At 40.9% G+C, this 22190-nt stretch overlaps 2 protein-coding genes across 6 annotated transcripts in view; both read left to right on the top strand.

Moving 5' to 3' along the window:
- The window catches only part of TMCO3 (transmembrane and coiled-coil domains 3), a 32889-nt gene extending 30095 nt beyond the window's left edge, over nt 1–2794 (top strand). Inside the window, exon 13 of the mRNA XM_032100496.1 lies at nt 1505–2794. Within this exon, the coding sequence (XP_031956387.1) occupies nt 1505–1618 (114 nt within the window). The 3' untranslated portion in view covers nt 1619–2794. The remainder of the gene's footprint in view (nt 1–1504) is intronic.
- Nucleotides 2795–8327: 5533 nt separating this feature from the next.
- The window catches only part of TFDP1 (transcription factor Dp-1), a 42381-nt gene continuing 28518 nt past the window's right edge, over nt 8328–22190 (top strand). For 2 of the 5 annotated variants that reach the window (XM_032100491.1, XM_032100495.1), the window contains exons 1-2: nt 8921–9044; nt 9837–9918. In XM_032100491.1, coding sequence (XP_031956382.1) covers nt 9907–9918 — 12 coding nt within the window. In that variant the 5' untranslated portion in view covers nt 8921–9044; nt 9837–9906. Of the gene's footprint in view, nt 8427–8920; nt 9045–9809; nt 9919–22190 lie in introns of those variants that run through there. The other 3 variants (XM_032100494.1, XM_032100493.1, XM_032100492.1) reach the window with 3 other exon arrangements.

The following is a 22190-nucleotide window of genomic DNA, read 5'->3' as shown; positions in this document are numbered from 1 at the left end:
TGACAGGGTTCTTAGTGCTGGTTTTTACTTGTTTCATACTGTACTTTAATATTTTAAATAGCTTAGATATAAATGCTTTACCTTAACTTCTCTCACTTACAACTTAATTATGTGAGCAGTGAGTTGCAGATAGCACCCAAGCAACACAGACTGAGAGGCCTTTGCTTTTAAAATCTTGATACAGCTATTGAAAGAGGTATAGGAGTATACAATACAGAGAGAATATAGGATTTGAAGAAGGAAATACCAGTAAATAAGAACTAGAGAGCAGATATTGTGAAAATTGCCTTGACATTTAAACAAGCAAATAAACTTGTAATCACTTTAACCTGTAAGGCTTGTTCATTTTAAATCCTCCACAGAAGAAACAAGCAATGTTTTCAGTAGTCATGAAAAAAGTTCCCCAGGAAAGAAGCCTTAAACTTAGTTTTATACTGAAGCTGTGAGAATGTTACTTTTTTTTTTTTGAAGATGAAGTCTGATTTACGAAATTAAGTAAATTATGGCTATAGAGATACAACAACTGACCTCACTTTCTAGTACTAGCTGCTTTGTCCTCTGTGCTTCTGCTCACAAAACAGACTCTCCTAGTGCTCCGAGGTTTTCATTATATGAGCAAGTGGACTGCATAGTGTTGGAACCAATTCCAAATAAAGCACATGTAAAAAACTTACACAACGTTTACTTGTAGGTAAAGGTGATTCACTTTCATGTTCACTCTTTCATATAATTAAGAGTTAGAAATATTGCATGTTTGCATAGAGTTTCAAGATATCTCTGTGGGATCACAGAGCCAGTTTAGGGGCCCACCCACTGAGCTTGGAGGCTTTTAGGCTTTCATTTTTTTCTATTCTCACATGATTATCTACTGTGTAGGTTTGTATAGCTGTGAAATTTCCTAAACTCATTCTTTTTCTTAAGACCTCAAAACTACTTCCTGCCACTCCTAAGACTGATTCAGACTATGTAGTTAGGATCTTTTTTTACCAGAAGATGTACAGTATGACTTAAAAGGATTTTTGTTTGCTTTTTTCTGTTGATAAGTGAACTAGCAGTGAACTTTGCCATTCTATCACTAAACCACAATAGTTTAGAGTGGTGGTGGGAGTTTTTTTTATTTGTTTGATTGGTTGGGGGTCTGTTTGGTTTGTGTGTTTGGGGTTTTTTGTTTAGTTTTTTAAATAAAGTGATAATTGGCCTTTGACATTTTAACAAATACTGAATTTTCAAAATTGGTCTCTTAACTATACATACAAACAATTGTTTTTCTATAAGTTCATAATGGTGTTTTTGCAATTGTATCTTCACACCAGGTAAACAGGTAATTAGATGATTTGAGCATGCACTTGTTTGCTTTTGTAGCAATATGCAAAGTTGCTTAGGAAGACAGGTGAAGTCTTTTGAAAATATTGTCTAGAAGAGTCTAATCTCACCAAACTTCTGGTCGCTTCTTTGTACAACCTTGCAGCCAAGAGAAGTAATGGCTTTTATTTGCCTTTTGCAGGTCTATCTTCTTATTCTGAGTGTGACTACTCTAAGCCTTTTACTTGCTCCTGCCCTGTGGAGAGCTGCAATTATGAAATGTGTTCCAAGACCTGAAAGACGCTCAAGTACTTGATCAAGTTTTGCACAAATAGAACAATATGTCCTCTTGGAAGGAAAACATCTTCATTGCTCATTGATTTCTATGCACTCAGAAAACGAGACCTGTTGAGTAGTCAGTCCTCTTAACAAGCACTTGGTTATAAGCCTTATACTGACCTTAAAGCAAAACAAAATTCAATACTGAAAGTAATTGCATCATTTGAATTGCACACCTTTTACAAAATTTACTTTAACTCTGACAGATTGGAATCTGCTAGAATATTTTTTTCTGATCCAGTCTGTTATTCAGAGCATAAATTATTTTTTTAAAATATAGCGTCATGCAAACTATGTTGATTATTTTTTTGCCTGAATGTGCCTTTTGATTTTCATCCTGTTAATGATAGTTCATCACCAGATTTTGTTCAAAAAGGGAAAAAAAAAAATATATATATATTATGGTGCCTATGGTATCTTCTTTCACTAAATGACTTGAGTCATTTTCACATTTCGGATTTTAATATAGCAGTATAAAATTAATTACAAAACAAATTTCTCGTGGTGAATAAAAGAGTGGTCTTCTACACAAAGAAAAGGTTTAACTGTTTAACATCAGTTCCAAGCAGTTAATTACATATTCCAAATCATGCAGCCAGTACTGCATGATATTTTATTCCAAATTTCAGCATATAATATATTTTCTTATAGTGGTATATTTTGTGTTAGCTCTTGTATTTATTTACATATTTGACAAAAAATTGACAGTAAAAAGGGCGTAACTTATGTTTGCAGACTGACAGTTGTTACCTGTTCTTGTTGCTAACTGCTGCTACAGTAATGGTTTACGGGGTGTTTTCTTTTCTTTTAAATCAAAAAGAAATTTAATAAAACTGGGAAGTGTAATTTCAATTAGATGTGAAAAATAGCACTTCTGTAACTTTGGAGGTTGGATCTTAGTTGACACTATTCTAGATTTGAAATTATTTTAAGTAAATTAACTTGCAGAAAACTAGAAACAACAGACTGGATGTGTATTTGCTGCTCTATGACCCTTTAAGTTACATTTACATTTAATAAATTGTTAGTCTTTTTAAAGTACCGCGATATTTTAGAAAACAATGTTTTGAATGTGATCTTAAATGTGTTTTTTCTTTAAAACATTGTATGTAGTGAGATAGGTCTTGTAAAAGCCCATTCTTTAAGTGTCATAGAGTAAGCTTACTCATAGGCTATAGTCTACTCTGTGACAAAGCAATTAAGAATCATCTTGAGGTTTATCTGCTAAAACAAATACTATTTAAGATCCATTAACTCTTCAGATCGGTATTGCAGTGTTACCTGAAATAACATTGATAACCACAAAATGGTTAGAAAAAATGCATGTTATGAGGTTTAAATGCCAATTAAAATGAAAATTGTCCTCCAAGTAGCAAAACAAAGCTTTGGATGGATTTTTGTGCTCTATACACATATATATACACTCTTTCCTATTTTTGTGCTCTATACACTCTTTCTCCCATAGCAGCCTCAGTTTCTTCTGTGTTTTCTGACATCTGCTGGGCTTGTCCAAATGAAGCTTGGATTGATCTGGAGCGTGTACGTGCTGGTGGGACAGGGTAGAGATCATCATGTTTGAGTTCTTCCTCACTGGATTTGGGGCTTTCCCTCTAGGCACTAATGCTTCATAAAGCTTGGAGGAATGTATGGCAATTCCATCTCCCCTCAAATGGTTTCAAAAGTTGTTGCAAAACAGACACATGCAGAGCAAAAAGCTGTCCTATAAATGAATTTTTTTTTTTTTACAAAATGAATCCATAACAGAAAAGAAACTCAAAACTTGTTGTCAAATAAATAAAAATTTGTTGGTGAATTTCAGTATTTTTATTCAAAATAGAGGAGCAGTTCAAGTTTGATGGTTCCATTTAACAATCTATTATCTCAGTCCTTTTACTCTTTTCCAGGTGCCTCACTGAAATATTTTGTTTCTTAACTGTTTTAAGGAGAGAAATCTTACTCTACCTGCTAACCTAGCTCATAGTTTCTGCATGAAATACAGACATCTCTCATGAGTGCTTCCTTTTGGCTTTGAAAGATGCTTATTTCACATGTAGTTTGCCACCTGTTTCAGGGGGTAAAAAAGGTATGACAGATCATGGTAGAGACTTCTGTATGGTTTCCATTATGTCACTTAGTTAGCCCTTGAAGCAATTATACAATGTATTACGCCTGTGATGAGTAAAACTTTTATCTAAATAAACTGCTGTGGGTAGTTGTAGTTCTCTAGAGAACTCCAGTTAGGAAGGAGACTAGGAAATGCTGTTTGGCTTGTGTCTCGTAAAAGAAAAAAAATATTTTCCTGATTATCTTTTTGAAGATTTGGGTGAAAAGCTCTTTTGGTACCATGTTCAAAAAAAAGGAAAGTGAGTATCTAGATACCTTACTGGTTGCCTCACCTCTCTCAGTTCTCTTCCAAATAAACTTGTATCATGGTTTAGGAATGGTATTCCCCAATTCAGTGCTCTCACCAAAACCATGCTGTCAGTTGTTTCCCCTCTGCCCCCAGTTGGAAGCACAAAAGGGAAAGATTGTGGGTTGAGATAAGCACCATTTACTGGAAACAGCAATGAGATAAGAAAATAAATGGTAACAACAACAATATTAATAACAAAAGTGTACGAAGAAGCCCCCCCAGACAATAACAGTTCCCCACCCCGCCACACAGGAAGGGGCCGCCTTTCTTCCTGGAAGTAAGAGAGGGAGCCCCTTTTTCCTGCCTCTGGCAATGACATAAGATGGTATAGAATAATGAGGTAGACATACCCACACCAGGTTCCACCCCCTCACGGCTACTGTGAAAAAAGCTCTATCCTGGCCAGAACCAGGACAGCTTGGCTAGGCTTTAGGAGAACTCGGGAAAGAGAAATAGCCTCATGTGAGTACCAGTGTTCTGTGCCTCTTTGTTGACATAGACTTGGATTGCCTCGTTCAATATTAGATGTAAGTGCAAAATAGTAACCTTATTGGACATATGGTAAGTTTGTTTACAATCAGATATTTGAGATTGCTGCATAGAAATCTGGAGGTATATTGAGATACTGTAAATGTTTCCTGAAATGCAAATAATGGCTCCATGCATAATTCCATGTCCAAATGAGGTAGTCTCATGATATGATCTTAGGATAGAAACAACAGACCTTATTCCTGAATGATCACTCATTCCTGTATGGAAAATGGGGAGAATATTGCATAACCAGCCCACTTAGATATAATTGCAGCTTTTTGGAAACCTTATGCTTGTACTGTGGAACATTCTCTTTCTGTGTCAAGCAGATAAAATTAAAGCAGAGTTCCAGAAGTCCTGAAAGGAAAATCCACTGATTTGTTGAAGGTTTCTTGAAGAACGAAAGGTCTTTTCTGGAAATTCTTGTTCCAGCTTGTTGGACAGAGGTTCTATCTCATTCATTAACTAATGATCAGCATCATTTGAGTACAGAGAAGCTGATACAGAGCAGAAACCTGATTAAGTGATGAGAGGATATTCCTGTGGCCAAGCTGAGCTTAAGGGGAGTGAAAAGGAAGGTCTGCTCTGTGCTTTACTTGCAACTCATTCAGCTAACCTACTTTGGGGTTGAGATTCGTTTTTTCAGAGGGGGGTTGGTTGTTTAATTTTATATGTGGATTTAACTGTGCTTGTTTTGCATGGCTTTCTGAAAATTTGAGTTCTTGCATGTTACCCCTTAATTGATCCCTGTGGTCATTCTGTAAAGATAAAGGAACCAAAGTAGTTTAAAAGCTGGTAGTGTGGGCTGTGCTTATCTTTTGTGAGCCGTTTCCCTGGCCCTGGGGTCAGATGAGTATATATGGACCCACAACCACCCTACTTGTGGCTTATCCCATATAGAGCAGGTGGCTTCAGTTTGTCAGTAGGAAGGTATTTGTGGGAGCTGTGAGGTGGTTTCCTGGAACTCTGACTGATGTAGGTCTAGGATGGCTCAAGAATGTGGTGATGGTGGACTAAGTCCATGGGACTACATAGCCTTTTAAAAGCTGTAAGAATATGTACTTCTATAATTCTCAAATATGAGGAAAAGCATCCTCACAATGCCTTGTACTTCACTTGTTCTGTGATTGGACATCCTCAGCTTTGCAGGCAGAGAGATGTGGGGGTGCCTTGTATGACAGAATAGTGCTGTACGGTGGTGTGTGATGGAGGGGGTGAGAATCTAGTGTGGTCTTGCCTGTTGGAACGAACCCAGGAACAGTCTAACCACAAAAGCACTCCTGGGGTTTGTATAGGGAAGGAATCCATAGTTCTGCTCTGTAACCAGTCCTGGCAGTGTTCCAGTATGTGGGCAGTGCCAAAGGTGGAGGAAACGGGATCCCTGAATGACGAGAGACAAGCCACACTAACAGCGTTACTATTTTGTGGGAAATGCAATAGCTTGTAAGGAGCAGCAAAGTATCAGACATCCACTCTTGATGACCTGACAACAAGGGAGCCAACACAGTGAAGGGAGAAGGAAGAACAGTGAGACAGTGAGATGTCCTAAGGGCTCAGAGATGTGTAGCCCACTCAGCCCCTAGATGCAGAAGGGAAAGGCATGCCTTTACCAACTTCTCTCAGTAGCCCAGGAGATTTGCTCCTTGGGTTCTCCCACAGTCTCTGTTGAGTAATTACCACTGCTGGGTTGGACTCACTGACCCTTAAGGACAGTGGGACTAGAAAAGCCTCCTGCTTGCTGGAGACAACAGACTGGACAAAGGTGTGACAAGAGTGACTTAGGGATAACTGATCCTGCCTTGTGGGAAAAAAACCTAGATCAGGGAGTTGTAAAATTTTCAAATTTATAATACCAAGCAGTATTTTTTATTTCCTAAAATAGAGTAGAAATTTGAGAATTGGAAGGTGGTACCTCCCGACGAGGCCAGATGCTGACAAGGTGGTCAGCTGGCATGAGGTCTTTAATTAACTCATGAGCTTGCACATGTCACAGTGGTCAGATTGTTCAGATTGCATGGCTCCCAGTTCATGTGCATGTCCTCTGGCATCTGTTGTAGCTTTCTGCCTATAGACTAGATGACCTCTTGAGACAATTTCCTCACGTCTGTCATGCAGTCCTGCCGCAGTGATGCCGTTTAAAGTTATCATCTGTTCTGCTTTTCGAGCACCCTTAAAAGGAGGAGGCAGTCCCCAGAAAACAGTTGTGAAGTGGAATAGCCTTGCACCACTACAAACAGAAACGAAATCCTAAAGCTCAACAAATACCTGAAAACGGTGTGCTCAGAGATTAGACGAGTGTGGAAAGTTTTTTCACTGGTACAAATACTTCAAATTAGTTGTGAACAGCCCTCGGCTGGAGGGGAAAAGAACCACCACCCACGAGTGGGCGTGTTTGGGCAGTTAGTATGTATCAAAATTCTAGCAAACTAGGACAATCCTTCTTGTTTGTGCTTGTCCAGTTGACTCGCAAGGCTTTTTTCCTACAAGAATTAATGTAAAACAAAAGAGGGGGGGTGGGTGGGTAGGGACGTGAGATACATAGATAGTTTGAACCCTCAGGCACAGTATATATGACCTGGAGGGTGGAGAGCAGCACTATCAACTGGAGATGTCTTTCAGGAAGCACTTTTTCCTGCAATTGGCTTATGGTGCTTCATGGGTTTTGTGTGTGAAAGTTTTTGCTGCTTTCTGAAAAGTTACAAAGTTAGAAACACTTTTTTATTATCACCTTCTTTCTTCGATGTCCACTGCCGTCAAGCTTAATCAAGAGGAATGAAGAAATAGGATAATAACCCTAGAGCAGCAAGTGAGGGGTTATTGTTAATTAAAAGCTCCGAAGACTGCTATTTATCACGAAAATGAACGTAGTGTTTAATTATAATTGTAAAGCACAACTATTCAATATCTCAAAAAAGAAAAAGTAAGGTGTAAAAGTAAATGCTAATCTTGTCGACTCGTGAAATCCATCTTCTCCAGCATTCTCTCTGCTGGATTTGTCTGCTGCCGCAATGGAGTGGCTCTGCTGGTCGTGTGTTCTATTCCCAACTAGTCTTCTTCCCCAGGAAGCAACATTTTAGCGAAAGAACGAGCCTTTTACTTCCTGCTCCCCTCTTCACTGCGTTATGAGCAACCTTGTGCCATGCAGGCTTGGTCTTGCGTGCAGAAGTGTGCATAGCTTCCTCCCCATCAAACAGCCTTGCATCCACTCCTACGAGCAACGCAGCTCTTGAGCTTTCCTTACTTCCCTGCAGTTTCCACCATTACGGCCCTGCCTTTGTAGCCCCTCAGCAACGCTGCAGGTTTTTTGGTTTTTTTTCTTGCCAAAACTTACAGGACAATGATGTAATTACATCGCACAACCCTCGCTAACGTGCTCTGTTCCTGCAGTCGTCATTACACGCAGAGGCTGCACAGCCCCGAGGTACTTTAGTTTTGGGCGCAAGGTTGAGAGCTGCAACCGCCCAAAGGAAAACTTTCCCTTGGATTACCACAAAATCCCTAATTTTAGCAACGATCGCTGCAAGCGAAACTTTGCTCGAGTAACAGCCGGACAAAACGCGATGAGGAAGCACCGGCAGCAGGATGTTGTGGCAACGAAACCGCACGGCCGAGTCCCGCTCCGCGCCGGCAGCGCGGCCGCACCCGCGGGCACCGCTCGGCACCGCGGGGCGGGCGGGGAGTCGGAAGAAGGCGCGAAAATCCCGCGCATGCTCCATCCGCGGCTCCCTCCGCGCCTTGGAGCGGCGGGCGGGCGGGTTGGCTTGGCCGCTCCGCGTGTGCCCGTGCGAGGCGCGCCGCGCCCGTGACGTCAGCGCGCAGCGTCAGGGGGACGCACAAAAGTGTAAGTTTCAATTTTTTTTTAATTTTATTAAGAAAAAAAAAAAAAAAGAGACAGGGGAAGAGTGGCGGGGTCGCGCGCCCAGGGTCCGTGGGAGGGGGGAGGTCGCTGCGCTCGCTCGTCCTCGCTCGTTTCCCGCATCGCCCCCCATTCCCGCGGGCAGCCCCTCGGCGGCAGCGGCGTTGGGCAGGTGTGCGGGGCCGCGGCGTGCGGGGGCGGCCGACCGGGAGCCCGGCGGGCTGGCGGTCGGCGGGGGCAGAGGCGCGCTGGGAAGTGACAGCCCGCCGGGGGAGACCCTCTTCCCCCTGCACCCCCTCCCCCGGAGCGCGGGGGGGGAAGGCGGTCCCTGCCGGTGCCCTCTCCTCCCTCCTTGCTTCCCTCCCCTGTTCCCGGGCTGCCGCTGTCGGTGTCCCGCCGCCTCCCCCCGCCCCTGCCCCCTCCCGCCAGGCCCGCGCAGCCGCCGCACATGTGCAGTCGGGCGCCTCCGCAGCGGCAGCAGCAGAAGCGGCGGCAGCAGCGCGGCGGCGGCGGGCGGGGGGTGCTCCCGCTCCTCGCTCCGGGTCCCTGTCTCGGGGCGGCGGCGGGGGATGGAGCCGGTTCTCTCTGCCTTCGGCCGCTCAGGTGCGGGCAGCCCGCGCCCGAGGATGGGAGCACCGGGGGGGTGCGTGGGACGGCGGCGGGGGGCGCCGCCGGCGGCGGGTCGGGCGCGATGAGGATGGGGACGGCGTGGACCCGCACTCCGCCCGCCGCCCCTTCCCCCCGCGGCCGCCGGTGGTGCCGCCGGGCGCGTCCCCCCTTGCCCGCGCCCCTGCCGCCGAGGCGATTAGCGCGGCCCCTCGCTGCCGGGGGGAGGCGGCGCGGGGCTCAGGGCTCTGCCCGGGCGGTGAGGCCCTGGCTGGGGGGCGCGGACGGGCGCGGGGTGCCCGCGGCGCGGGGGCGGCCGCCGGTCTGTGCCGCCCAGTGTGGCCGCGGCCCGTCCGCCTGCGAGGAGGAGGAGAAAAGCGGGGCTGGAAGGCCCCGGGGGGAGCTGCCCCTGGGGCCTACTTGTGCCTGCTGCTGGAAATGGGGGTGGGGAGGAGGAGGCCGTGATCGCTGCCCGCGGCCAGCGCTCGGTGTTGGAAGGGGCGCAGCTGGACAGGGACCGGCCTCGCGTGGGATCGGGCACGGGCTGGGGGAAGGGCTCTGCCAGGGCACAGCTCACTCACCCCCGCCGTCGGGAAAGGAGTGCCCCCCACACGTGAGCGTGGGGCTCAAGGGACGAAAAGGTGGTGATGGGAAACTTTTCCCTTTTAAAAACGTGTTTTTTTCAAAAAGAAACCTAAATTGTATTTGGTAGTAGCCAGTAATTTCAATTGTAAAAACTTTCCCTTCTTTCATTTTTTATAGCTGGTGCTGTCTTTGCTTGCTTTCCAGAAAATAGCATTGTCCCTGTGTCCTGCAGCCATCAAGATTTTACGACGACTGGTTTTTAGTCTTTGGTAACATGGCAAAAGATGTAAGTATATTTGTAGCACATAAAATGTGGAAGCATAGAATGTTAACAAAAGCAAATGGGGTCATGCTTTATAATAGCTGGCATTAATGAATATGTGGAACTTTATCTATACTGTGCATCAAGCCTAGGCTGTTTTCCTGTAGACAGCATAACCCAGCTTCAGATCTGCCGCCATTTTTTTAGAGTGATTAATGTTGAGAATTCCCTATGCTAGTAACAGCACTTGGGCTGTTGTCATTATGTGCATTCATATTGAACACTGAAACAGCTTGGGTTTGGATTGGATTGGAAAAAACCCAGCAAGTGTTGTTCAGATGGTGGGGCTGTCGTTGACTACTGTTGTCAACTAACGTTGCCTTTCTTGAGTTCAAGAAGGCATCAGACATTTGAGGGAAGGTGGTTCATTCTCCATATGTGTACATTGTTTGTCTACCAAAAGATGCTCGTTAGTGTCTGTAAAAACAGGGTCTGGGAACTTTCATCATAGATTTCCATTACTGCTGGCATTAAGGTTTGTGGCTTTGATTCTGTGACCTGCCTCATGGAGCACGTTTGCTCTGTACCCCTTCCCGTACTTAGAAAAAAAAATTTCAATTTATTCTGCCTTTAAGATGTCAGTCATTCTTAATACCCAATATAATTGGACTTTCATGTTTTGTTATTGAAAATAAGACACTATACTTGTCTGTATTCAAGCTAGAATATATTTCACTTTCAAAAAAAACCCAAAAACCCCAAAAAACAACAGCATGCAAGCTAAGGAAAAGTGATACAACTCACTGGTTAAACAGCAGGTTGCAGTCTAATGTGGACTGTTGCAGTTTCAAATAGCGAGAACTGCCATGAAAGAGTGATTGGTTTAAAAACTTAATCTTGTAGGGAATTTTAGTAGTTCAACTGAAAAACATCTTAATGTCTGGAGAAGCAGCCAGACATACGTAGTCACTCAAAGCTTGCCTGGAAGAGATAAGGGTGGCCAAGTACATTACAGATAGCAGAGTTCAGGGAATGATAGGCCATATAAGCGGGAAGAAAACGAAAGTGAAGTGTTAAACTAGGAGATGAAATTGAAACAGGCTAAAAGAATTGAGATACCAAAGTACATTTGTTTAATACTAGCTTTTGGGAAAGAGATCAACTAAGTGAAGAGTTGCTAGCACCTGAAAATACAGATAAATTCATACTAGATCTAAGTGAGAATAAGACGTTTAAGAACAAACCTTATTTTTGACAGCTCTAGATTCTAGGAAAGAGAGTAGTTAAGGAAGAAAGGAAGGAATAACCTACCACATAGTTAACTTAAGAACTGGAAGAAGGTGCTACAGATAGGAAAAGAAATTGCTTTCAGTATCCTTATTAAAGAAGTAATAAACCAAATTTGGAAAAATGAAAATCTAGGTCAGGTTGTAGGTAAAATTTTAAGTATACTTTAGCACTGGAACAGGGTAGCTAGAAAGGGTTTGAAATCTTAACTGAATATTGTCTAACCTGTTCTTAAAAACATCTACATATATTTCAAACCTGCCTCAGGGAAGAAATATGAACTGCTTACCTTTCTGCAGACTATACCACCATTACATGAGATCTAAAATGTGTAGTGAATGCTGGGAAATTGTAAATTTCCAGGTCTGAATATGGGCCCTATGAGTTGTGGTTTAATGCCATAACATAGACATGCTAATTGGTGTAACACTTCTTTTAATTTTCAGAAGGGAAGAGATTTATTTCCATATTTTTGTTCGAAGTCCAAGTTGTTTTTCAAACAGAATAATGGAATTAAGCATGATATGGACAGTATCACTAAATTTCTGGGCACTGAGTCTCTGAAAACCTGTGTTGCTGTAAATTTAAACATTCTGATGTGAAAATATTGCTGTGATAAAGGGCTTGTGGTTCTGCCATGTCACCTATCAAGTGCTGTAATTGTCTGTGAGATCTAGTGGTGAAGAAGATGGCATAGTTGATGATTGCTCCTGCTCCTTCCTTCCCTTTTTCTCAGCAGAGCTGAGATGGCTAAACTGTGGGAAGGGCCACGCTGCTACAGTCCTAAGTCTGGGCTTCCTTCAGGTGGCGTTTCCATGGCCGGGCATGTTTGGAATGCTGCAGTCTGGGAGGGCAGGCATGATGTGCATCGCACTGCTGTCCTGTGATGCTGCGGCCAGCGTGCCGTGGTGACAGTGGAGCAGGGAGCCCTGCAGAAGGGGAAGGTGTGGAGACAGTGCACCACAGCAGAACATGCTCCTACTTTGTGCTTCTTCCTGCCTGCTGCAGGAGAGCACTTTTCCTTTTATTGCTCCCTTCCAGTTCTTCTGATGCTTCTTCATAAAAACTATAATTGGATAAGACCTGCTAGAAAAGTCGAATACTTATAAGATTATGCAGACTGAGACGTTACTGGATAATTGAAGAAATGGGGGAGTGTGATGGAGAGTACTGGCAAACCCAGTGAAATATTTTTGTAAAGTGATAAAGAATTACAAAAGTACTGGTCAGGTAAGCTAGCAAAATAATGTTTATGAACTATTTGACCCAAGTCTAAATTCTGTGAAATGTTACTTTTTTAAAGTATGCCTCTAATGTTTTTCACAGTGTACAATCTAGAGAAAATAAGCAGTAAAGCATTGATTTTAAAATTCATTTTAATTTATATTTTGGGGTTTTATGCAAAATACTTTGATTTCCTCGGCAGTAGTCGGAAAGCTGCGAGGTGGGAGGAAAGATACATTCATATGTAGCACCTTAATTAAGAGCCTGCAGGTGGAGTTTAAATGCGTAATCACAATGTTATAGCTGGATAACTTGAAAAACAGTAATGTAGAAAGAAATAATAGCTTGTGAAGGTTAAAGTATCCGTGGCTATACCAATTTATGTTTTGGGTAGGGGATCTGAAATGCAGTAAAGATAAAGGGTGAAAAATAGGAGCACTCATTTTCCAGTGTGATCTAGTAATAGCAAAAGCACAGTCATTTTTTAGTTTATGAGCGCCATGCGAAGCTGAGAAGCAATTCTAACAGAATCAGGCAGATGTGGTATATCACGTGCAATTCAGGACATCTTCGTTCCTAGAAAGACTTTACTTTTTGTGCAATTTAAAGAAACAATGAAAAACCACGTGTGGAGAGAACACCAACTGCTGTATCTCAAGGACTTGTGTACCTTGGAAATGGAATCATTGCATTGCTTCTCAGAGTCTGGATGACAAGTTGAGGTCAGTAATTTTTGGTACAGTTCTACATCTACGTTTGCACTCTGTGGGAAATTTCTTGGTCATTGCATATGGGCAGTCTCCAGAAACTTCATCTTAGCGGGAATTCCTCTTTCTGTTTAATCAGTGTCGCTCTGAGTTTGCTTCGTCTACTGTGAGCTCTTCCACTGCTTACAATGTGGCATGTTCCAGGCAGGAGCTAGGGGAGCCAAATGTACAGCTGAGGTCCTCAGTCTGCTTGTGCTGCTTATTGGATTCGTGGGAGTAATAGTGTGGGGGGAAGGCAGTTCCCTGTGTGCAAGTAGTCACCCATCCGCCCTTGGCATGCGTAAAACTAGGTAGGATGCAGCATTGAATGAAGTAGCAGGAATTAGTGTAGCAAGAAAGAAAATTTGATAGATTAATTTTTTTTTCCAGCTCTCAGCATAAGACTGAGCACTGCTTGCTGGCCACTTTTATATTCAGTTGTATGTTGAGAATTATCTGTAAATTAAGACGACAAATACTTTTTTTAGTAGCATTGGCTAATGTACCTTCCACTACTAAATTATCAGCTTTTGTAGCGTGGCTGAAGATCCAACTTGTGGTGACCATGTTTCCCTCGTCAGTTACTTCTGTCACTGGTGAACTGTTCAGGCCTCTCAAGCAGCCATAAGGAAAGCAAAGCTTGTGGATCTTTTCTCCAAGACTCAGTGTTGCATAGGAGAGAAGAAGCAGGAGCAAGGGGGTTTATTTTCTGCCAAATTTCTGTACTCTTGAAGCAACCACTTGCAGGAACTGGGTCTGTTACTGAGGATAGTACCTAATGCATGGTGTTACAGCGAATATTGAAGAGAAAGGGGCTAGCCAAAAGGAATGAGTACGATTCCTTCTGATCTCCAAAATTACACCTATCAGACTATATGAGTCACGTAAATGAAATATTTTTATCTAGGCCTGTTGTTTATGGTTGTTTCTGTTGTTCAGCATTAGTGGATGGACCCCTTCAAGTAATTTAAAAAGTAGATTGTGCATAGAGAACTTGAAGTTGAAAAATAACTTCAAAAACTTTTTAAAAATGACACACCACTGTTAGCTTTCAGAATTTCTCGCAGACTAAAATACCTTTCATGAGAGTTGTTCTTGAGTTACTGTTTTATAGGTTACTGACAGTGGTGTTGGCTTTGGAACTGCTTGTTCTAAAATGAGGTTTTTAAATTTATTTTTAAAAATTATGTTCTACTGTCATCTTTTGCTTGAATTATTTTATGAGGGATTTTTCTCTTGATCCCTAGTTTGCATAAAAATTATTGTATCTCTAGTTTTTTGTGGTACTTTCATGAATCATACTGAGTAGTAAGATGTGGCACATACATCCGACTTTGTGAAGGAAGCCCCATGAACGTGTGGAAATATGAGGACACACCATGTGAGAAATTGTGCCTGTAAAAAGTTCATCACCTGATCTAACATTACTATTTAAGAGAAGTACAGATGCAGGAATTAACGCTAGTGGTTTATTTTAGTTGAGTATTCAGAATACATTCAGGTATGTAGCTTAATCCAGTGGGTTTATTTCACAGTATTAGTACATATTTTGCTCAAAGAATATATTTCAAAAAACCCACAGCAAACTGATTTCTTCATACAGCTTTACTGGATAGGTTAATAGGGCTGCTTTTTTTGTGGAAAGTAAAAATCTTTTGTATTACTGATTTTTGCCAGAACACCACAGAAGTTGTACTTCTACATCAGTCTTGAGCAACTCTAAAAAAGTTAATTTAGGATGGATTAAAAACAAGAACCCAATGGAAGTAGGAAAAATAATTAATATGGACCATTTTTACATGATGCACTTTGAATCCCTAGAAAGTATTGAAAAGTCTTCAAAACATTTTTCAGACTCTTCTTAAAATATCAGCATGCATTTCGCCTTTTATGTTTATTTTTGGTTATGTACTGGGAATTTCAGTGAGGTGGACTAGAAAAGTTAAGTCTTTGAGGAATCTCAAAGAGGAGTTTTAGTTCAGTGGCTTCTCAGTAGCTTGATCTACTTCTGTTTGCCTTTAGTGAGTTCTAACGCGTCCAGAAGTTTGCAAGCTAACGATCAAATAATATTATGAAATTAGGTTATCTAGAAAGGCATCTCTGTTTGGGATTTTGAATGTTTCTAATTTTTCTAATAGGCTTTTTCAACGAAGGCAGAAGGAAAGTGATCTTCAAGCTCTCTTTTATACATTCCAAGTATGCAGTCAGAGCTCTGTATTTTTCTTATGTTGGTTTGTATTATAAAGTCAGGAGATAGCAACTCAGAAGTTGCCTGTCACCTTGCCAATTTATTTGTATAAATAAAGCATTTTTTTGTAGCCTTTTAATGTTAAACTTTATTAATTGTATGTGCCAGTTAACTAGTGTTTTTATATAGGTATATTGTAGTATTTTACTGAATAACTGCACTGTGATAACAACAGGCTCCACAAAAATGCAGATTTTAGAAGTTAAGTTATGCTAAGGATCAATTGTTTTAGTGTTTGTATTTGATTGCCTGGGTATCTCTTAATGGAGATTTATTATGGCTAATTAGAAGTGGGAAGAAGAATGGATCAATCTTTCCTAAATGTTATCTGTATTGAAATGGTTCTCAGGTAGCAGGCAACTTGATTTTAAAGATGGACAGTGGTCCATATTCCCCAAAAATGCTTCTGGCTACTTGTCTTGTGTTACGTTACATTTGCTAAGGGTTCCAGTACTGCATTATTGGTTACACAGACTTGCTTGAAAGCTACGCTGTGGGCCACTCTAGCTTTGTAATACACTGATAAGGAGGTTGGTAAGAATGAAGCAGAACCCCTTTTAGAAGGGGTCCTGTGTAACACTACTTGTTGGTTTCGGCTGTGGTTCAGATGCTGGTGAACAAGCTGCTCTGAAGTCTGGGTTTGGCTAGAAAAACAAGTCTCTTACAGTCAAACCTAGAACAGATGCAGGAGGTAGTTGTGGAAGTGGCTGCTGCTGGTACCTCTGCATACGGGTATTTAGTCCAGAAGGACTCAAATTATGATTTTATTTTCTGATTATACAGTAAAAGTGGAAAACCAATGCTTTGGTGTCATACTCGCTGCTAGGAGTCTCATATTCAATTCTGCTTCGTTCTTACAGCTTCACATTTAGTTTTGAGCATGTCATCTTTAAGTTTTACAAGGATTGTATCACTTGAGCAATTGAATTACTGCAAGAAGCAACACCATGGAATGACTTAACTCGAGGTGGTTTTGATCTGTTGACTGCTTAGACAGGACCACCATTTGACTTGTCTTCAAAGTGAGTTCTTAATTTAATTTTTGCTGAATTCTGGATGTGTTGCTCTTGTCAGAAAGAACAGCCAAGAAGCTAATGGTCTTGACATACTCTGCAATAAAGGAGATCTCGGGTGTTATTTTGTGTATTACTCAGTGTCCAACTTACCTGCAGTATCAGCAGAGCCTGTATTCACACAAAGATCGACAATGCTTAACTGAGCTTCTCACCTTATTTAGCTTTTTGGTTTCACAATTCTGTGGTATCCAGACCTTTAGTGCTTTGACTATGCCTTGTTAGTTAAGGTGCTAAAAATTCAAATATACTCTTTGGAAAGCTCATTTCTATGGTGTAGCTCATTGCTGAGTGTTTGAGAGGCACATTAATCTTGAAGATACTGCCATGAACTGAGGATGTGATATGATTATCTCTGTTTCAGAAAAAGGCTACTGAAACACGGTAAAATAACACATCTGAGAATTTTGAGGGATCAGACTCTTGTAGCCCAACTTCAAAAGTTTTTGTTATTTATACAGTAAAGAATAGTTCTCACTGGCTTCAATTTCAAAATGAAATCCAAATGTTTTAAATTTAAAAACTTTTCCCCCTTTTCTACAATATTGCTCTACTTAATACCTTGATTGCCTTCTAAATTTTGCAAAAAATTGAAATGGATGTCCCATAAAAATAATCTTTTGCATTTGCATAATAATTCATTCCCAGAGCATGTTTGCTCTGGTCCCTGCATGAGGTGAGAAACCAATAGGAGAAGTAGTTCATTATCATCTTCTTATAAATGACGTTTACATATGGATAGGGGTGAAAGAAGAATAAAGGTTTAAGCAGTCTTAAAATAAGGTTGTTTATTTCTGATTATAAGCTTTATTCCAGTTCTGCTTTGTAACTGCTAATTTTCTGTTGCTTCCTGATATTGAAATAAGACAAATAAAAAAAAAGAACCTTGCATTGTCAGTAAAGTGGCCCATAGTAAAATTGCATGGCATGGGGCCTTTAGACAGGTTGCCTTTAAAATGACTGGGGATCATCATGGATCGAGTTAGGCACAGTTTTGCACAAGATGGGTGATTGTTTGCTGGTACACTTTGCAAATGCCTGTAGACAGCAGAGGCACCGTCCTGGTCATAGAACTATGGAATTGTTGTGGTTAGAGAAGACCTCCAAGATCATGAAGTCCAACCATCAACCCAACACCACCAAATGTCTCTGACAAGCTCTGGGTGGAAATGCTTTCCTTTCCCAATTTCTCCATTTTCTGATTCTGTTGTCGCTACTTCTTTCCTAGTTTATTCTGAACTTCTCTGTCTGAGTCCCAGCTTATTTCCCCTTTCAGTTGTAGTTTAGGTTGTATTCGTTTTCCCACTTCCCATGTTCATCCCTTCTCACAGGATTTGATCTCATTGTTCCATTAAAGCTTTCTTAGGTTCTCATCAGTTGTATTGCCTGTACTTTTTCAGTGACTCACAGTTCCTCTACCTCAACTCCTAATTCTTCCATCTGATTTTCTAGCTCATTTTTTGCATCTTTCCCAGACAGTCCCAAAATTGTCTCTTTTTCAGACCATCCCATTCTGGCTCCCATTCTTTAACCATTCTTGTATCTTTGGCACCTGTACCTCTTGTCAAACCCAGTCCTGTGCCTCTGTGCTCTGTGGGCTTAATCTGCTGTTGACAGCTGAAAATTTCTGTTCTGAGGAATAACCTTGTAGCAGGTACCTCTGTTTCCATGTGTCTCTACCCTTTTTGCTCTTCTTTCAGTTCTTTTTCAGTTACTGTTCTTAAAATGGGCTCATTACTGAGAAGCAAGGTAGAAGAGGAATTTCTGTGGCACAAAACCACCCTTCCCAATATTTAGTTAAAGTAGTGTGGGACAACGTGCCTCAGATTAAATCCGAAATACATAGCACATGTACTCGTTCAGTCTTGTTTTTGTCAGATAAACTTCTTGTTTTATAGGTTCCTTGTCCTTTAGTCCAAATTCACCTTGCATATTTTCCTGTTTAGTTTAAAGGTTTAGTGAATAATTTGATGCCAATTTTTATTAACAAATTGAATTGCAATGCTGGAAAGCTATGGAAGAAATTATATTTTTGTTGTAAGGATGTTGATTTTCTAATGCATAACTACAGAGATTGCAAGGAGTAGCTTGTTAGTAAGATACTAAATTATTCTCTCACAGTCCCTAGAGACTTTTTTTTTAATAACTGAAATTCTCTGCATCTTTAGAAAATTGTGTTTTAGATTAACTTCAGTCCCAGCAAAAAGATACTTCCCAGTTTACTGATTTTCTGGCTGAGGGCACTTGTAGTGCTTTTCAGTTTTCACTTGTAAACAAAACAAAAATAGACTTCGCAGTCCTTAGGACTGCCGATGATCTCATAGCAGGCCAAAGCTAACTTTAGTTGATTTTTTATATGTTTAGCCCTTCAGTTAATTTCTTTTCCTTAGGAGCTCTGAACAATGAGCTGAGACCAAACCTTGGTGATGGTTGGGATCTCCACTCCACCACAGCTTCTGCAGTTCAAATTACCAGATCTACTAATTTATCCAGTGGGCTTTACCCTCCTTTCTGGTGATCTGTGGGAAGATATTAAGTTACTACAGTTTAGATGCTGTGTTGGATGTCAAAAGCTATCTTTTAAAATCATTGTTGGCTTTGTTGTAGTGTGTTAAGGAGAAAGGCTGTATCTGTATCTGTTGCTTGTTTAGGATTATAGGGATTTCTTCATGTAGCCATAGAGAAGTAGACGTTGCCAACATGTGTCTTCGAAGAGGAAAGCTTCACTGAATTGTGAAGTTGCACACACTGAATAAACTTTCCAAATCAGATACTAAGAGCATTATTATTTCAAGCAGCCCAAAGATCACCACCAAAGGAGGTAATGCAACCTGAGATTGAGAATTGTGAGAAGATAAGAAAATGTGGAATACAAAAAGAATACAAAGGAAAATAGTAAAAATCCAAATACCTTGTTACAAGTAGCTTGATAAGGCCTAAAAACTAAGTCTATTTTCTCCTCAGAAAATAGAAAATCCTTGACGTTTAACCCTTCCTGACAGAAGGTTACCTTTCCATTGGGCTTTCCACCTTTTCCTGGGTGGGTTTTTTTTTTTTTTGTGTGTGTGTGGGTTTTGTTTTTGGTAGTATTTTGGGTTTTTTTTCTTTTTTGTTTTTTGAGGTTTTTTTGGGTGTGTTGTGAACCTGTGGCTATAATATACCGAATGGGAGCTATAGTCACATTTTCCTCTATTTTCTTTCTTTCTTTTGGGCACTATGCTCCATAGGTCCCAGAGGAGTAATCCTGATGCTTCCTCCAAAATAACCTGGCTTGAAAAATAGTGAGAATGTCTTTGAAATGCAGACTGAGAGATGTTTTGTCTACTGTTTCCATTTCAGAACGAAGAGACCAGAATTCTGTATGGGATGGAAGTTTTGCTTTTCAGTTTTCTTTCACCAAAACTTGTCTCTTCAACCAGTGATAAGTCTTGCTAACCTTAGAATTAAAAGTGTGTCTGGAAGTGTGAAGAGCATACTGGGGCTGGAATAACAGAATTTTCACTAGAAATCAGTTTTCACTACGAATAATAGCAGCTGGCGATGCTGTTTTGCTGTGGGATACACAGTATTTTTTCCAAATACCTTACTTGAAGTCTTTCTGGGCATATGCTTACAAATGAGTTGAACGTGCCATTTTAACTGCTAGAGGTGAACCTTTAGTAAGACACTGGTAGAAGGATGGTGGAACTATAACTTCTATACTGTTCATTAGTATTGTGGTCCCTGAGGGGATTTTTCTTGTTATTCAGTGATTGCTCTTCTCTGGTTTTTCACAAATTGTTTTCTTTTACTGATTAAATGCGGTGTTTTCCCCAGATGTTCTCCAGTTTTTCAGTGACTTGTGTCATTTCAGTCACACAAAAGCATGGTATAGGGCACGTAGCATTAACCTGAGCCTTTGTAATGCTAGATCAAATTATGGGTTTTGGAGTTGCATGTTGTTTTGGGTAATATTTTTTCACTATATGCTTTAATTATGCAGAAGAAAACTTGAATTTTGTGAGATCATTTGATACTATGATGTTGGTTGGCTGAGTACTTCAAATGAATAGAGAAGATTAAGCTGGAGACATTCTAATTGAAAAAAAAAAACCAGAAAGTTGAAGGGACCAATAAGTAATTGATTACTGAACTGCTTAGTTTTCCAATTACTGAAATAGTGATTTGCATTAGTATTTGAATTTGCTGAATATCACAGCTTAAATATTTGGGTTTGGAATATCACTGTAACTGACGTGCACTTGGTGCAGGTTTGCTTTTGCATATTAAACCAATGAAGGGATTTAATAATTCAAAATTATTAAATTCATGTGCTTAAAGGAAAGACATTACAGATTAAAATAGCCATTTTCTTGGTGATTTTCTGATCAAAACCACAATAAATTAAATGCTTTTCTAGTCTCATTTATAATCTTTTTTTACTCTAATGTAAAAGAGAATTTACAGGTGTCCTGAATATAAGCCTCTTTCTGCTGTGGAATGCGAACTTAAGTACTGCATTTAAAGAAATGATGACAATGAGGCTGCACTTCCTGCCTGGTTTAACACTTCTGTTGTGAAATTTAGATAGAATGGGAGTATAAGGTAACACTTACCCAAAAATTCTTCTTCATGTTTTCCACAGGGTTCCAGTGTTCTGGAATGTCATGTTGCTGTAGTGTAACTCTGATAACATCTTTGTACACAATACTGGTGTCATATGGATGAGTATACCTTTTTCTTTGGAAGTGTCTGATGTAGTCTGTTGCCTTTCTGAATTAGGTAGTTAAGTGTGATAAAGAGTTGGGCTTATAAAGAATTCTGGTGCCTTTGAATAGGGTGGTAAAACTGTTGTTTAACTGAGTGGATCTTTGAAATCCCTACTGTGGGCAAGAAGGCCAACAGGCAGTGTTCTGAAATAACTGAAAAGTTGTTGCAGCCTCCCTAAAACTATGCTATTGTGTTACTTTTTAGGAGGGGGGGGAATGGAGGCCAGAACTGCCACAGGCTCTTCATTCTATCCAGCACTTCTGCTGTCTACTCACGTTTTCTTTATGTGACCAGGTCCTCATTGCTGCCATGCCATTACAGGCCACTGCTCTTTGTGCCTCTCTTAGCAAAATTTGTCTTTTGCAGAATTCCAGCTTGTCCCCAGTGCTCTATCATCTTCTCTCCCCCCTCTGTCCTTGTTCACTGAGGAGAGAAAGTTTCCTGTTTCTTAAAGTTCCCTGTCTTTCGTAAGAAATCCTTGGTCTGATACACCTGGATAATAATGGCTCCACAGCATCATCTAGTGGCTTTCTTGTTTTCCCCAACTACTGGCAGATGGCAAGTAGGGCTCTTCAGGTAGACTTCTAAGGGAGAAGCTTTGCTGCTGACTGACAGCAAAGCACTTGATTCTTGCTCAGGGTTGTTGGCAGCCTGCACGTACCTTCTATGTGCAAAATACAGCCTGAGGACTTTTCAGCCTCTGGAACACCACAGGCTACGCTGTGGTTAGGTACAGATGTTGGCTTTCTTGCTGTTGTTTCTAAATGGAAACAATGTGTCCTGTGTTTATTAATTTTCTTTTTTCAGAACTGTTTTGTCTGCAGATACAAAGAAATCACTGCATCATGTTCTCTATTCAAAAATTAATAGTATTTTGAAAAGTAACCACTGCTGTGAGCTTTCTTGAAGGATGGTGATGACTTTATAAACCCGTGTGTCACCCTATAGCTTTTTTCTCTTAAGTGGTTT

The sequence above is a fragment of the Corvus moneduloides genome, chromosome 2 (genome assembly GCF_009650955.1).
Source record: "Corvus moneduloides isolate bCorMon1 chromosome 2, bCorMon1.pri, whole genome shotgun sequence".
NCBI classification, from domain to species: Eukaryota; Metazoa; Chordata; class Aves; order Passeriformes; family Corvidae; genus Corvus; species Corvus moneduloides.
Note: the sequence above shows the minus strand (reverse complement) of the source record. Positions and strands in the feature narration are given on the sequence as shown.